The 12,482-nt window shown below is 35.7% G+C and overlaps 1 protein-coding gene across 1 annotated transcript; it reads left to right on the plus strand.

The window, feature by feature from the left end:
- Positions 1 to 4,658: 4,658 nt before the first annotated feature.
- On the plus strand, positions 4,659 to 8,352 carry LOC149021219 (putative eukaryotic translation initiation factor 5-2). The gene is made up of 2 exons (XM_089149482.1): positions 4,659 to 4,790; positions 6,242 to 8,352. Exon 2 carries the CDS (start codon positions 6,568 to 6,570, stop codon positions 7,921 to 7,923), a length of 1,356 nt encoding a protein of 451 aa, XP_089005608.1. The 5' UTR covers positions 4,659 to 4,790; positions 6,242 to 6,567; the 3' UTR covers positions 7,924 to 8,352.
- The last annotated feature ends 4,130 nt before the right edge of the window (positions 8,353 to 12,482 follow it).

The raw sequence follows: 12,482 nt of genomic DNA on the forward strand, positions 1-12,482 counted from the left end.
TTCCATAGCTCAACCTATCCATCATAAAGAAGAAATATTTTTTCCGTTTGGTCTCTGTTTTTGTCTTTTTTTCTACTTCATGAAGGATTGGATTTAGATGCTAAGATTCTTCTCGAGCATTTCTATTTATTTTTTGATTGGCAAGCTAGCTTTTGGAGCCACTTTTCATTGTTTTTGTGGGAGAAGAATCTTCGAAGATGGACCTGTTACTCATAATCTTATATATATAATTTGAAAAACCATTTGTTTTGATGTTTCTTTTAAACTGAAGTTACTAACTTACTCTCCCATCCCCCTGTTGTAGACTTCCCAAAGAACAAATTTATTGTTGTTACTTAGGGTTTAGGTCCCACCGTTAGGTATTCAGCTCCTCTGCTTTGAAGGAATCTCCCATGAATGTCCCATGAGTTATAAAATTCATTTACATATCATATTATAATCTATTGACACTTATTGGATTTATCCTTGATGTTCTATTATAATATTCCACGTGGTTAAATCCGACTTGTCCTCTCGCCCTTGTCCCTCCAGTTATACATTCTTGCCTTTTGTTTCTTGCACTCTTTCCTTTGGGGTTAGTAGTATGATAATTACTAATTCATCCAAAATAATTTTAATTTTAGGGATAAATACTATTACCTCCGTGTACTTTGGTTTTATTACTAATCAAACAATATTCTATACGAAATTGTTGTTGTCCCCTCTCATGTAAATATGTAATGGTGTTAAGTTGCTATTAAGTTTGAATACGTAACGTCTAATTTGCCCTTCATTAAAATTAATAAATCAAAAGGAGGATATTGAAATGGGGGTATAGATGATTTGTAGAATTTCAGAGGAAATTAGAGAAAAGAAGGAACAAGTGAAGTGAGTGAAGTTAATGATTTTCAATTTCCAATTTGAGTTACAATTCGATTTTCCCTCACCTTGCATTCTATTTTGAGTTTTATCAAATCACGTATTTCATTTATTTGATGGTTTCCCTTTAGAAAAGAAAACTGATTTATGGTTAATTAATCCCATAGTTAATTTAGTATAGTACTTTACAAATGGGTAAATAAGTAAAGAGATAATTGTAGGGTTGTTTTGGGATTTTTAAGGGTCTGTTTGGTTACATGAGTCTGGAGATTTCAAATCTATGGAGTCATAATTCATAAAATTAATTGTTTGGTTAACTTGAATCTGTGAAATGAAATATATTAATTCATCATAAAAAGCTGTTTGGTCGATGTGATTTTTATGAATGTGCAAATGTTTAACGCTTTTATAATCAGGGTGAAATCTCTGGATTTCATTCCATACCCATAAATCTATAGATTTACGTTTTTAGTGTAAAAATATGAATCTAGAGATTTCCACAACCAAACAAGCCCTATGAAAATATAAAAATGCTACATCAATAGTAAACTAACGGAACTTAACAGCAAGCGGCATTAGTAATTTGTAAACAAAAGTTAAAAATTAGATAAATAATTTTAACAACTATAAGATATAAATTAATAATAAAATCAAAGTACAACAAACAACACTAATTATTCCTTAATTTTATTATTTTTATTTTTATTTTTATTTTATAGCCTTGGGTCAGATCACGTTTGAAGTTTAAACTTCAATAATGCTTTCATTACAGCAAAGCAATGGAGCACGCAACTTCTTACATACATGAACACTTGATGAACCATACATGCATGGAGACAGCATATCAAGAGAAAAAGGCTTGAGTCTCAAACCAGTAAGGCACTGTTTGTTTACATAGGTAGGGTGAGAAAAAAGGGTGGGAAAATCAACCTATGGAATCCATATGTAATGGGGTGGGCTTAGAGGAAGAGCAAGAAAATAAATGAAAATATTTAATGAAAAAAATTTTAAATGTGGGTGCTATATTTTTTTGTGTTCTATATTTTTCTACAAAATATTATTTGTTAATTTATGAAAGCTTGTCTACCAATTTTTCCACTGCAATAAATCAAACAAGTCACACTTTTGCACCGTTTGTTTGCAAATATGGGGTGAAAAATATAAACATGTAGAACCCATATGTAATGGAGTGAAAGGAGAAGGAGGAGGAAATAAATGGATTTTTGTGAAAAAAAATTTAAATGTGAATTACATTTTGTTGTTTTTCTCACTTTTTTACAAAATCTCATATATTTTGTGAGATTTTGAAAATGCATGGGATGGAAAAATTACGAAGCTTGTCTGTCAACTCTCGCACTCCAATTATCCAAACAAGCTACATTTTGATAATGAAAATTTTTATTTTCCAAACTTTTCCCCACCCCATCCTACATTTATTTCAACAAACAAACGATGCCTTTGGGATTTCATGAAAAGTTTGATTTTTCCTTCTTTTCCCCCACCCCGCTTCAGATCAAGCAAGCAAATGGTGTTTAAGGCAAACTTATTTGAGTCTAAATATCTAATGTGAACTTTCAAATACAAAAAAAATGGAATACTAATAAATTATAATCGATAAGAGCATCCCTATATGCTAATAATAAGCTGCGTTTGTTTGTTGGAATAAAAGTGTGGTGGGAAAAAATGGGTGGGAAAATTCTTGAAAAAAATGTAGATTTCTTACTTTTCCCTTAAATCCCAAAATAGTAGATTGTTTGGTTGCTTCGGATGGAAAAGCAAGAGACAATAACTTGTCTGGTGATGTGACAACCCAACTTTCCCATCCCGAACCATTTTAAACTCTACATATTTGATGAGACTTTGTGAAAAAGTTGGAAAAAATAAAAAGTGAGACTTACCACTATCACTTTTTCACAAAACCCTTTCTTTTTTTTCTCCCTCACCCCACTACATATGGGGCCCACATGTTTTTTTTTTCACCCCACCTTTCCAAACAAACGTAGCAATGAAGCCCACAGAGAACCTTTAAATAGATGTTGAACCCAGTTGAGGAACATCTTTTACCATGGCTGCTTCATTTCACTCCCTTCTCCCAAAAGGAAACTATAACTTGATGAAGATGCAAAAATGATTATGTACATCGACTTCCAAGTATGCAACACAAATAAAAAAGAGAGTAAATAAATTATCACAGGATATGTTAGAAGATATAGGAGCTTGGATCAACCACCCCACATCTCAGTATAAAATGAAACAAATCTACACCTTCTATATATGGTGGTAGCATGTATTCATGTCTATGTGGGGTCCATAATCTATGTATGGTCTAAGACTCTAAATACATCTCCATCTATACCCATATGAGTAAAAGAATGAACTTAAAATATAATTAATGTATGTCATAATTAATTATTTGGTGAATGAAATTAAAAGCTGCGAAGATTACTAGGTTACCTAAAATTAGGTTTCACTTTACTTTACAAATCCACCTAATTTTTTTGATATATTAAAAATAAATAAAGATGGAATAAGGTACCCAAACTAGACCGGTACATTTATTTTTGTGGTAGAAATACTAGTGCACTGCACTTCCCGAACATCACATTCTTTTATTTACTTCATTCATAATGAGTCTGAATCACCTTTCTGTAAGGAGAGAGAAAAAAATGCTTATCTATCCTAAAAAAACGATGGGTCTATGTAAGACCTACTTCAAAGTTCTACCTTTGATTCACTGATATTTATACGTGATCCCCAGTACTACTGTGCGGTGAAAAAAATGTCAAAAGAGCATATTGTTCTCGTTGGAATATGCTCCCTGAGAGAGTGTTTCAAATTCACTCGTAAGTCGTAATAACACCTAAAACGCAGAAGTTGACAAATAAAAAGAGAAAACCGGTTTTACCCCTAAGAGTTAAATATCATACCGAGTAAATCCTTGAAGTGTGTTCATGGAACCAAAAGAGAAGAACAACCGCCTTTCATCCAAGATTTAAAGTATCCCATGATACCATACGATACTAGTTGATACATATCCATATTTGATCTAAGCGATATGATACATCTCGATACGTCTCTCTATTGAATAATAATAAAATACATTAATCAGAGCGAACAATACTTGATAGAGGACGATATGTCATTTAAAATCACCTGACTGATACGATACTCGATACCGATACTTTAAACATTGCTTTCATCTTCATCTTTTCATTAACGTACTCACAAAGCAAGGAGTCCTATGTCGGCTCATTTAGGGTTATATTCGTAATTTTATCCAATTCTAGAAACCCATTGATTGTCTTTCTAAGAGATGGTCATCAGTGACTCACCACAGAATGATAACGTTGGAGAAAAGTCTAAAATAATCCTTAAAAATTCAAACTTCGAAGAGATTTTCAAAGGAATCTTCCCGACAACTAGGGGTATTTCTGGAAGGTAGTAAAGAAATATCGCTTTCACATCAACTCTAATTGACCCAATGGAAAATGACTGAAAGCTCCTCAATTTTTATTGTAATTAAAAGAAAGTCAGACTACCGGCTCATCCTCGCCACAACAGTGATTCAACGAACAACCAAACAAGGTGGAATTCCTCGATCAAACAAGGCTGTTTCAGTAATTTGCATTTTCTAAACAATCCTAACCATTCTTTCGACAAAATCGTGCAGCTAATGCCAGCTCAAATCGTCAAAACAAATTCAAAACGAAAGGGTAATTTTGTCATACTAAAAAAGTGATAATAGTTGATTTTAGGAAAATTATAGGTAAATTCACTGCCGCCCTAGTCATATTAACGAATAGGGTTTTCTTGGGTTGTCGCTTCTTGGAAGCGATTATATAAAGCTCTCCTCAATTCCTCAATCCTCCAAACCTTCCCGTGAAGCCAAGGGGACTCGGAGAGGCTAGGGTTCATCGTTTCATGAACTGAAGGTAACTTTTTCTTCTTTTTTTATAGATCCCTAATTCGTTTTCATACAGATTTTGTATAGTTTGGTTCGTATGTAACATCTCAATCGTTTCATTCGATTGGTGTAGGTGTTTGCTTCTTTGAACCCTCTATCTGTAAAAATTTCTCTAATATCTACGATGCAGCTTGTTTTCTTCGTTCTTAATTCATGAAAATTAGTTCTTCGATGCTCCTTTGAATTTGACGACGGATTAGTTACATTGTTTGATTGTCGGTTTCTTTTGAAACCTTAAATAAATATGTTTATTTCTTATATCTTATTTTTCATTTCAATGTATTCTGTTGTTCACCTATTGATTCAGTTGTTACCTATATAAGTTTTTTAAAATTCGTCTGTGTCAGGATTTTCAGTGTTCGTATGGTTGATCTAGATTAGATATTAATTGAAGCTGATCTTGTATATCTAGATGTTAAAGAGCCTTGTATGGAATTTAATTTAGGATTGTGTGGATTAGTTTTATTGTAATCATAGTACATTCTGATATGGGCCTGGTTTTCTGGTCGGATCTTATTTTGATTATCAATCTCCCAAATAAGATTTTAAAACCTGAATACTACTGATTATCTTATTTTTCTCCAAGTTTGTTTTGTTCTTGTGGTTGAAGCTTTATCGAGGTCTTAGCCTTTCATGATTAGTTTGGCATTATTGACCGGTGAATTTGCTTTTCTGAGATTATATTCTAGTTGACTGAGCTGATGATAGATATAGCTTCCCTCCCTCCCCTCTCTTTCTTCTTTTATAGGTAAAGTTTTCATCAGTAGGTAGTAGAACTACTGTTTCGATGGGACCTGATGCAACAATAATTGTCCTGACACTGGGCATGGTTGCACATTTTGCTAGATGCTGAGTTATTTTTCTAGCTTGTCTTTTAGATATCATGTTTATTATCCCTTGGACTAGCTTGATAGTTATTGCATGGTGACTAATTTTGTTCAATTCAGTAGTGGGCTAGAATTTGTTAATGTAGGGAATTTATTAAGTCTCTTTTTTTGGTACATCCTTGGTAATGCTTATAGTTTCAGCTAATTCTAAGTACATTCTTAGTATTGGTTGCATTGTGTAGTTGACATTATATTCACCACATGTGTCTACTTAGTGACAGGAAATGATGAGACATGTCTTTGCTGCTTGTCATGCATTCCTTTTTTTGAAATCTTAGAAACAGTATTATTTTTGAAGGGGGGCAGCAAAAGAAGTCTTTGATGTCTTTATATAGTTTCGTAATAGTGGTAGACATTACTTCGTTTTTATGGTTGTTAAAAATCCTTGCACGTAAAATTTATGCCAGCTCTATTGTCATTAAGTAGAAGAATATGATATCTGCATTTTGTATTGAATGAACCTGTTTATATACAAATAGTTTGATATGTTTTACTATTTTAGGTTCTAAACTGGTTTGTTATCAACCTGCAGTTTGCTCTGCTATAGGTCTCGCCAAAGTGGAGCTTGTCAAGTTTGAACCATCTTTTATGTCTGAACGGGCCTCTCTCTATTTGGGATCGGTTGGGCTTCTCGGAGAGTACTGTCCTACTCCAGGGGAAAAGAACAGACACTGCATGCATCTCGGGCCATTTCAGGATTTAACTCATTATCAGGGTTGCTATTGGATGCAGCCTCACTCTTTCGGAAGGCATAGCGGCCTGCTTAAAAATAAAAACCCATCCATTCCAGAAAGTTTCAACTCTAGCTTCTGCTCTCTCTAATATATCTCTTGTAGCGTTGTGTTGTGAGTAACAAAGATGGCGTTGCAAAACATTGGTGCTTCAAACAGTGATGATGCATTTTACAGGTATAAGATGCCAAGAATGATAACTAAGATTGAAGGAAGGGGAAATGGCATCAAGACCAATGTTGTCAACATGGTAGATATTGCAAAAGCTTTGGCAAGACCTGCTTCATACACCACAAAGTATTTCGGTTGTGAACTAGGAGCCCAATCTAAATTCGATGACAAAACAGGCGTATCCCTAGTGAATGGCGCTCATGACACTGCAAAACTCGCAGGGCTTCTTGAGAACTTTATCAAGAAATATGTCCAGTGTTATGGGTGTGGGAACCCTGAGACAGAGATAGTTATTACTAAGACCCAGATGATCACCCTCAAATGTGCTGCCTGTGGTTATCTTTCTGATGTTGACATGAGGGACAAACTCACAACCTTCATAATCAAGAACCCCCCTGAATCAAAGAAGGGAGCCAAAGATAAGAAAGCAATGAGGAGGGCTGAGAAAGAACGACTCAAGGAAGGTGAGGCTGCTGATGAGGAGCAGAAGAAGCTTAAGAAAGACGTGAAGAAGAAGGTTTCCTCTAAGGATGTAGTCTCTAAAGCTTCAACCAAGAAGAAGGCAAATGTTTCGGATGAGGATCGGTCGCCTGCTCGCAGCCAAGCTGATGAAAATGAAGCTAATGATGATGATGGTGATGATGACATTCAGTGGCAGACTGACACATCAATTGAGGCAGCTCGTCAGCGTATTCAGGAGCAGTTGAGTTCAGCGACGGCAGAGATGGTTATGCTTTCGACCACTGAAGAAGAAAAGCCAAAACCAAAGAAAACCGAAGTTGTTAGCAAAACACCTGAAGCAGAAGTAAAACCTGACCACAATAAAGGGGAGAATGGGACTGTTGTAGAGAACTCCCAGGAAAGGCTGGTGAAGGATATTAAAGGGTGTCTGAAAAAAGGATGCACTGTGAGCCAGCTCCAGTCTACCTTGGGATCCTTGCCAGGCACACCCCAGGAAGTTATGAATGCTCTGTTTGAAGCTCTCTTTAGTGGTGTGGAGAAGGGATTTGCCAAAGAATTGGCCAAGAAGAAGAATTACCTAGCTGCTGCTGTAACTGGGGAAGATGAAGCACAAATGCGTCTTTTGGTGGCAATTGAGGAATTGTGTGGGAAAGCAGGCCCTGAAGTGGTGAAGGAGGTTGCCATTGCTCTAAAGACCCTGTACGATACTGATATTCTGGTGGAAGAAACCATCTTACGGTGGTATAAGCGAGGCCTAAGTGGAAGCAACAAGAGCTCCCCAATCTGGAAGAATGTGAAACCTTTCATTGAGTGGCTTCAGAGTGCAGAATCTGAATCGGAGGAGGAGTAATAATATAGCCTGAGAAAACATTGCGAAGATACTGGATTGGCATAAAAAGTATTATCCATGTTTCTTATTAGTAGGTGTAGATTTGTATGTTTGGGAATGGGGTATCAGTACTCAGTAGTTCGTTACTATCTCGTATGTGTCGTGCTGCTGGTTTGGCATCTCATGAGTTTTGTTGCTCTTTTTTGTTAGTAGTTATGGTCTCTGTCCTTAGGTTGTTGAGGCTTTAATAAGAAAAGTAAGTTTGTTATCTCTTACATGCATTGCATATCTTATTTTGAACACTTTCCCATGATTATTGGGACCGGCTTTTCGTTTTTCCAGATATTGATTTACGGTTTTGATTTAGTTTGTGTGTTCAGGTTTTTTCTATATGGTAGATAATGAGTTCGAATTTTCCTTTTTCGGATTCTCACTTGAATAGTGAATTTATGGTTTAACGGCAGAATTTGATTCTCTCTGTTTTATGATAAACCAAAATTTCAACACCATGGTTGTGATTGTGATGGGTGCAGGAAAAGAAACTGCATTTGCAAACGGCTATATCATCAAATTGATGGAGACCTCGTTGAATTTCATGTCTTTTGAAAAGAAGAAAAGTGTCCACAATAATAAAGACTTCAACCCATTAAAGAAACTTGCCTCTTTGAATCATAATATAAGCTTTTTTCTTTCTACCTTTTGGCTTAGGCTGCGTTTGTTTGCTGGAAAAATGTGGGGTGGGAAAAAAGGGGTAGGAAAATTCTTGAAAACAGTGTAGATTTTTTACTTTTCCTTTAAATCTTAAAATGGTAGATTGTTTGGTTGCTTGGGGTGGGAAAGTGGGAGACAAGTTTCCTTGATTCAAGGAAACTTGTCTGCTGATGTGGCAGCCTAACTTTTCCACTCCATGCCATTTTAAAACCTCACATATTTGGTGGGATTTTGTGGGAAAGTTGGGAAAAGTAAAAAGTGGGACCCACCCTATCACTTTTCCACAAATCCTTTTCCTTTCCTTCTCCCTCACCTCACTACACATGGGACCTACATGTTTATTTTTCCCACCCATTTTTTCCCACCCCACCTTGGCAAACAAACGCAACCTTAGTATTGTAGCTTCGTCTTTTGGCCAAATTTATCTTATTGGTTATTGCATAGCGCTTTCCATTTTATTTTGTTTTTTATTTTTCTGTCCTCAGCTCGTCTTTTTAGCTTTGTTGTAAGGCTTAGTGTCAGCTATTAATCCGGACTTTGCTTTAGTTCTGCATATTAAATGCGAAGGACGGTCAAGCTAAATATTTTGTACTATAAAATCGAAATCTCAATCTTGACCATTGAAATTCAATGATCGAGAACTCAATCTCCACGGAGATTGAATCCGACAGACCAAAATTTCGCTTGATGGTAAATGCACATGACTAATAAAGCAATTTTTTCTTTTTAGCCTCTGTTGCCTTCTTTGCTTTTGATTGCGTTTTGTGTGCTTTTCTCCCTTTGCTTTTCTTGCTTTTGGCTATGAATTTAATTATTTATCCAAAAGATGATTGACACTCGAATTCACAAATTCTAAATGTTAATATGTTCCGTTAAATTTTGTTCGTCCATAAGGCTTCAAGGGCAACAATATCAGGTTTTTCTGTTTGGAAATGTCTTTACAATTTAATAAGATATTCTTTTATAAGATCTACGATGGAGGTAATTTACCTAATTAAGAGACTTTTGTAAAGGTATATAGACTATAGGAAAGGCCTTTATATGGTATTTATTGACCTATAAAAGGCTTACGATAGAGTACCTAGAGCATTAATTTGACAAGTACAAAAGAAAACAAATGTTGCAAATAAATATGTAAATATATTTAAGAATATGTATGATGGTTTAGTGACATGTGTAAGAATAATAGAGGGATAAATTAATGAATTTTCAATTACAGTTGGTTTACATTAAAGATCAACTTTAAATCCATATTTATTTACACTTACAATTGATGAATTAACCAAAGACATTCAAGATGGGTTTTTTGGTACATGCTTTTTTCTAATAATATTGTGTTAATAGATAAGACTCAAGTGGAGATTAATGTCAAGTTAGAATCATGGAGAACAACTTTTTGAATCAAGATGCTTTAAATTAAGTAGAACAAAGACAAAATATCTACTTTGTAACTTCAGTCATGATCGGGCAGAAGATGAGGTGGTGAAATTTGACAATAAGGAGATTCCTCAAAGTGATTGTTTAAAATACCTAGATTTAATTAAAAAAAAAATGTGATATAGAGGATTGTGTTTCCCAAAGAATTAAAATATGAATGATGAAGTGAAGAGTTGCATTCAGGGCTTTGTGTGATCGACGTATTCCTTTAAAGCTTAAAGGAAAATTATATATGACCGTCGTTCGACCAATTATGATGTACAATGCAGAGTGTTGGGCTATTAAAAAAAATCATATAGATAAACTCAGTATAGCAGAAATAAAGATACTAAGATAGATGAGTGGTAAAACTATGAAAGATATATAAGGAATGATCATGAGAATTGTTTCCATTGATGATAAGCTTTGAGAAAGTCGTTTGAGTTGATACAGTCACGTTCAACAGAGACCTATAGATCCCCTCTGTACTGAAAAGTAATATAATCTAGATCGAATGAACTAGAAGAGTTACAAGTAAACTCTAGCATGACCTTGAACATAACTGATTGAAAAGCAAAAATCTATATAATCGATCACATTTAGTTGGGACAAGAGTTTTTTTTTTTTTTTTTTGTGGTTTAATAAATTATGAATAATTATTTATCAATCTTCTGTTACACACAATTGTAGACGTCAGCAAGAGCTCTTGCAAGTTTGTTAAAGTTGAATAAAAACATGACTTTTCTTTACATTACAGGGGTGTTTATGTAATTTACTCTTATTTTGTATATTTTTGGATTGTTCACAAATTGGGTTTGGTCCAGCTAAACCACCAGCAAACCAAAACCATCGACCACATTTGATTGCAATAAATTACTCCAATAGGGTAATTTAGGAAAATCAAACCATACATTAGAATAGTAGAAATACTGAACACATGTCGTAATATTCAGAAAAAACATTCTATTTAAATCTGAACCATTACACACACTTTGGTTTTTTTTGTAAGAAGTTAAAAGACTTTAAGGTCCAAAGGAAATTCCAAAGGAAATACAAGGTTCGATTCGAACCAAGGAATAGAAATTGACCGAGTTGTCGTAAATGCAATACATGCAATAGATAGGGTCATCCAAACTAAAAGATGGGTCACAATAAACCTTTAGAATAATGGTTATAACAACCACAATAACAATTAAGCACAATGGATACAATAAACACAATGGATACAATATACGTATCCTCCATTAACGCTCAAAGAGGCGGAAACACACCATATAGGTGGAGATCGGTATCCTCCATTAACGCCCAAAGAGGCGGAAACACACCATATAGGTGGAGATCGACACACCACAAGGGCGGAGACATAACACGCCACAAAGACGGAGACAAAACATGCCACAAGGGTCACGCCACAAGTGCGGAGACTCGTTGTCGCAGCAAGGTAAACACGCCACAAAGACAAAGACGGAGACAAAACACACCACAAGGGTGGAGACTCTGTTGTCGAAGCAGTGGTAATAGTATTGCACAGAACGTTGTAGCTGCTGTGGATCCGAAAGAGGATGAGTCCATCAAGCACATGGGGCTGGATCTCGATTCTGAAACTGCTATTTGTGGAAGTCGCAAAAACAAAAACCAGCAACAGAAGGTGAAGACCACCAGACGCTTGCCTCAGTAGAACTTTCAAATCCGCAGAATGCATAACCAAAGCTCACATCAACCATTTTTACTTTTTTTTTCTTTAAACGAAAACTTCAAAATGCACGAAAACGAAGACACAAGGAAGAAAGGAGAAAGAAACAGATGGAAAATCAACAGATAGGGGCGGTGAGAGACAAATACGAAGAAGACAGGAAAGAAAAGAGAAAACAAAGGGGGAAAAAAAAGAAAAGATAGCGGTGAGATGGGGATAGGAGAGATGAAGGAGGTGAAGGAGATGAAGATAGTGGAGAAAGACGGAGAGATGAGGAGGACAAAAAACAGCAGACGCGGAGAGCCTGCGGAGAGACAGAGGCTCTCCGCCTCAAGAAGCGGCAGCGCTTGTTCTTCAAAACTCGCTTAGGGTTTCGTTGCAGAGAGGAGAGAGATGAAGCTTAGGGTTTCGTTGCTTTGAGTTGTATCTTGAGTAAAGCTTGAACCATTACACCCACGCAACTACATTTTTTTTTTCTTGAAGAAAACAACGCCATATTTTCGGAGATGTAGCTGTTTGACCCGGTTTCGAGAAGCGCATACATCGAACCACCATGAAAGAGACTAACAGAAGACCTTTTGATTTGCGAAAAATGCGATCCGAATGTGTAATGTGAATCCCAAGTCCCAACCATAATTGCAACTTCGAGCATGTTTATTTTTTTAACTTTTAGCTCCTAACTGGTCGGGGTCAAAGAGTTAGAATCTCCTTGGGATCAAGGGGGAAGTCTCTCGTTATATATACAAAGTTGTCCACTGAT

This window comes from Hakea prostrata, chromosome 3 (genome assembly GCF_041222555.1).
Source record: "Hakea prostrata isolate BN-2017 chromosome 3, UWA_Hpros_2, whole genome shotgun sequence".
NCBI lineage: Eukaryota > Viridiplantae > Streptophyta > Magnoliopsida > Proteales > Proteaceae > Hakea > Hakea prostrata.